The following is a 4,438-nucleotide window of genomic DNA, read 5'->3' as shown; positions in this document are numbered from 1 at the left end:
CGAAATTATCAAGAGAGCAAATAGAGGCTTATTTCTTGTATAGGATGGCAGGTAAGTACATGTTGTTAACCCTGTTTATTTATGATCTTCATGCTTGATTTATAATAACTGTGTTTTTTTGTACCTATAAAATCTTTTTGCTTCTTAATTATTATAACTGTTATACCTTCACATTTAAATATTTAAAAGAGAAGGAAGACACAAAAGGGACACTCTTAAGTTATACATTTAAGAAGAAAAAAAATACCACGGACAAAAATAAATAAAAAAAAAAAAAAAGGATAAACATCAATAACAAAACTTCACATAGAAAACTAGGGACTAGCAACACATACCTATAATTGATTAATATAATTTTTATCTTTTAGAGGACAATGTGTATAGTGGTGACCTGCAATCTATGACAAATGGTCAACTGATGTTTGAAAGCCATAGAGTTTTAGCGTGTTCTATTTTAAAAAATGATAATGGGATATTTCTTAGTGGTGTGGTAGGAGCAGCTATGAAGAGAAAGGTATCATTACACTTTCTGCTCTTAATCTTTATCTTAGTGGAGAAATATTTAGTAATCATGAATCTTCACTTATTATTAGTTTTGAAAGATACATTTATTTTTACATCTTAGTTATTCATTATTTTTTAAATGTCAGCTTCACTTCAAAAGATCACACATGAAATTTCATTGCTTCTGTTTCTATTACCTTCAAATTTACAATTTATTTTGTGTTCAGGTAACTTACAACTACAGGTTGAAACTTGAAAAGAGCTCAGGTGATCCACTGAACTCACATTGTGAATGTCCAGCTGGAAGGGGACCACATGGATCCTGCAAGCATGTGGCAGCAGTGCTAATAATGATTAGTGAGTTCATAGCAACTGGCAATGTAAATACAGGAAGGTCGTGTACTGACACTTTAATGATGTTTACCAAGCCAAAATCATCATATAGTGGTATGTAATTTTTGTGATTTTCATAGTGCAAAACTGTAGTGGTAGCCTAAAGCCACCTGACGAGTACCCTTGGCAGGGACGAAACAGTTTAAGCAAAAATCTCATTAATCACCAGAAATTTGCCAAAACTTACCCTTTTATAAATTTCAATTACATACTTTATAACTTTTTCCACATTGGTAATACACCTTAACAATCTCTGAACCAGATCTAGCATTGTACCATGTGTTATAAAAATATCATCTTTAGTTTATGCTGTAGAATAAAGTATTGAGCAGAACTTCATCACAGATACTCAATTGTGAAATGTAGGTTAGATTGACATAATTTCCCTTGGTCTAGCTTACTTCAGTACCAATTAAGATCTGCAGTATAAATAAGAAGATGTGGTATGAGTGTCAACATGGTCAATGAGACAATTCTCCATCCAGGTCACAATGTATAAAAGTTAATAATTATAGGTCAAAAGACAAGTCTTCAACATGGAGCCTTGACTCACATGGAATAGCAAGCTATAAATGGCCACAAAAATGGCTATTGTAAAACTATTCAAACTGGAAAACCAACAGTCTAATAATCTATATAAAAAAAGTAACACCTATGAACCACACCAACAAACGACAACCATCTGACAACAATGTATTTACCAAGATGCATTGACACATCAGCATCAGTTACTACAAACTGGACCACAACATGAATCTGTATTCATAGTTTGGGTAAAATAAACTGTTATCACAGAGATATGTCTCGCCTTTTTGTAATTTTGATCATGCAAATGTTGAAATTAAAATAGCAATACTTTAACATGTAAGTTATACAAATATTCAAAGTCGATGAACCATAACTGAAGGTACATGGCCAAACAATCTCCATGGAATGAGATGTGCCAATGCTAATACAACTGCATACCAAATACCATTGACTTATTATAAGTCGTTCTTAAACAAACCTAAACACAAACATTAACTTGTAAACTATGTTAAAGTTTCAAAGTCAATGAACCATGATCAGGGGTTGGGCTATATAATCTCCATGGAAACGATACTTGCAAATGCCAATAAATTTGCATACCAAATATCATTGACTTAACATTAGCAGTTCATCTTAAACTGATCTAATCACAAACTAATACATGTAAACTAAGCAAAAGTTTCAAAGTAAATAGACCATGACTGAGGGGGCGGGGCCAAATATTCTCCATGGAAATGAGATGTGCTAATGCTTATACAACTGAACACCAATTAACATTGGCCTACCACTAATGGTTCCCCTTGAACTGACCTAATCACAAACTAAAACATGTTAACTTAGCAAAATTTTCAAAGTCTATAGACCATGACTAAGGGGGCGTAGCCAAATAATCTCCATGAAAAATGAATATGCTAATGCTTATACAACTGCATACCAAATATCATTGACCTACCATTAGTGGTTCCTCCCCATAAATTGACCTAATCACAAACTAATACATGTTAACTATGAAAAGTTTCAAAAGTCAATAGCCCTTGACTGAGGGGGCGGGGCCAAATAATCTCCAAGGCGAGACAAAAAACTGTATGACAAATGCTACCAATTAACTAGATAAAAAGTAACTTCCAGATTTTTTGTTGCATAGTAAAATGCATCTTTGCAGTTTACTTCTGTTCTTTTAAGGGTCTCCAGTGAAAGCAGAAAAGTTGCCAACTAAGAGAAAGCTGGCACCAGTTTATCTTGCTGATCCTAGACCAATTAAATACAGAAACTGCCCAGGTTACAATGACCACATCAAAAACACTGTAACAAACTTCTGCAGTGTATCATCAATGGACTTATCAATTAGATACTTGTATGAAAAAGCTGATATTCAGGTAAGTGTGACTGTTTATTATAATTGTATAAATATATCAACATAAACAGTTTAACAGAATAAACAATACAATAAAAATAACATATTATATATTATATATATATTTCTATATTGGTAAATTCATTAATCTATGTATATCATAAACACTGACCCTCATGAGTCATAACAACATTTAATAAATTCATAAATATTCATTTCTTCCATTAATATCATAAATCACTTCATTGTTTTATATTTATTTTCAGGCAGCAGCCAAAGATCATGATTATTGTCCCATGCCTTTTACTGAGCATTGGGTTGATAGAGCAAATAAGGTATTAAAAACTGGTTCAATAAATTTGGATCACAGTTTGGTAAAAAATTGAGTTATCCCCCTTTGTCCTAGAAATATACTAAAAATGTAAATGCAAGTTACCCAGGAAAAATGACATAAGGATGCATGAAGTTCATCAATCATTAATCTGTTGTATAAATTTACCTAATGCTTAACACGACAAAATAAGAGAGGGTTTTTAATATTGTCATTGAGCTTTCCTATTATGTTCTTCAAAATGCTTTAGATATTTTTACTTTGGTAATGATTTTAAGTCTTAATTTAATAAAGATATGGAATCATGGATAAACAATTATTTTCAAAAAGGAGTGGACTAAATTAAATTATTCAAAGTTTTTCTTCTTTTAATTTACAGGATCATGATATTAGAATCAATCAATCAGAATGATATTATGTTTTCATATAGGTTACACAATCAGATATAGATTTGATTGAGAGGTCTTCCCGCCTACAAAGTTGCAGTCCCAAGTGGTTAGAAGAAAGAAGATGGAGACTCACAGCATCTACCTTCGGCGAGATTTGTAAAGTCACTTCAAGACGGAACACTAACAAATTTTGTCATTCACTTTTTTATGGCTCAAATATTCAGAGCAAAGCACTTAGTCATGGCAAAAACTATGAAGCTAAAGCATTGAAGGCTTTTAATTTAAAATTTAATATGAATGCTAAAAGATGTGGTTTTTATGTCAGTATTGATAAATCTTTCCTTGGTGCTTCACCTGATGCCATTTCAGAGGATGGTAAAGCAATTGTCGAAATTAAATGCCCTACAATGGAAGAAATGAGGATGTTAAGCCTGGTCCAAGTTTCAATTTTTTACAGATGGATAGTAATGGCAATATTGTTTTGAAAGAGAGCAGTAATTATTATGATCAAATTCAAGGGCAGCTTTTTGTCACCAAAAGATCTCTATGTTACTTTGTTGTTTATACCTTATGTGATTTGTTTGTACAAAAATGAGGAGTATTGTAATAACTGTCTTGTTCCAAAACTGGAGTCATTTTACCAAAGAGTTTTCAGACCATATGTTGCTTCAACATTGTAAATTTGTAGTAAAAATCATACGAAATTCAATTAAAACAAATAAATATTTTATCAATACATATTCACTGATTACAACTAGTAGTTATTCAATTTGGAATGTCATTTTATTTGTAATTTGATACATGTATAAAATTATTTTTCTAATATATTGATTTGATTTGAAAATTAAATGCCCCTTTAACAAATCTCTTTGAAGTTTTTTTGTAATATGCTGGTTTATATCTTTATCTAAAGTTTCTACCTATACAATCAACCAGGAA

At 31.6% G+C, this 4,438-nt stretch overlaps 1 protein-coding gene across 1 annotated transcript; it reads left to right on the top strand.

Annotated features, from left to right (window-relative positions):
- Positions 1–812: 812 nt before the first annotated feature.
- On the top strand, positions 813–3,899 carry LOC127726350 (uncharacterized). Its single transcript, XM_052233716.1, has 3 exons — positions 813–951; positions 2,608–2,801; positions 3,046–3,899. Exons 1-3 carry the CDS (start codon positions 855–857, stop codon positions 3,163–3,165), a joined length of 411 nt encoding a protein of 136 aa, XP_052089676.1. The 5' UTR covers positions 813–854; the 3' UTR covers positions 3,166–3,899.
- The last annotated feature ends 539 nt before the right edge of the window (positions 3,900–4,438 follow it).

The sequence above is a fragment of the Mytilus californianus genome, unplaced genomic scaffold, assembly GCF_021869535.1.
Source record: "Mytilus californianus isolate M0D057914Y unplaced genomic scaffold, xbMytCali1.0.p SCAF_17, whole genome shotgun sequence".
NCBI lineage: Eukaryota > Metazoa > Mollusca > Bivalvia > Mytilida > Mytilidae > Mytilus > Mytilus californianus.
This window is presented reverse-complemented; position numbering and strand designations above follow the sequence as displayed.

What these genes read in the sequence shown, in the direction of transcription:
- LOC127726350 (XM_052233716.1), top strand. Translation starts at nt 855, where the DNA reads ATGATTAGTGAGTTCATAGCAACTGGCAATGTAAATACAGGAAGGTCG. An exon ending in GCCAAAATCATCATATAGTG is followed by an intron (nt 952 to 2,607) that starts GTATGTAATTTT and finishes TGTTCTTTTAAG; the next exon opens with GGTCTCCAGTGAAAGCAGAA. An exon ending in ATGAAAAAGCTGATATTCAG is followed by an intron (nt 2,802 to 3,045) that starts GTAAGTGTGACT and finishes ATTTATTTTCAG; the next exon opens with GCAGCAGCCAAAGATCATGA.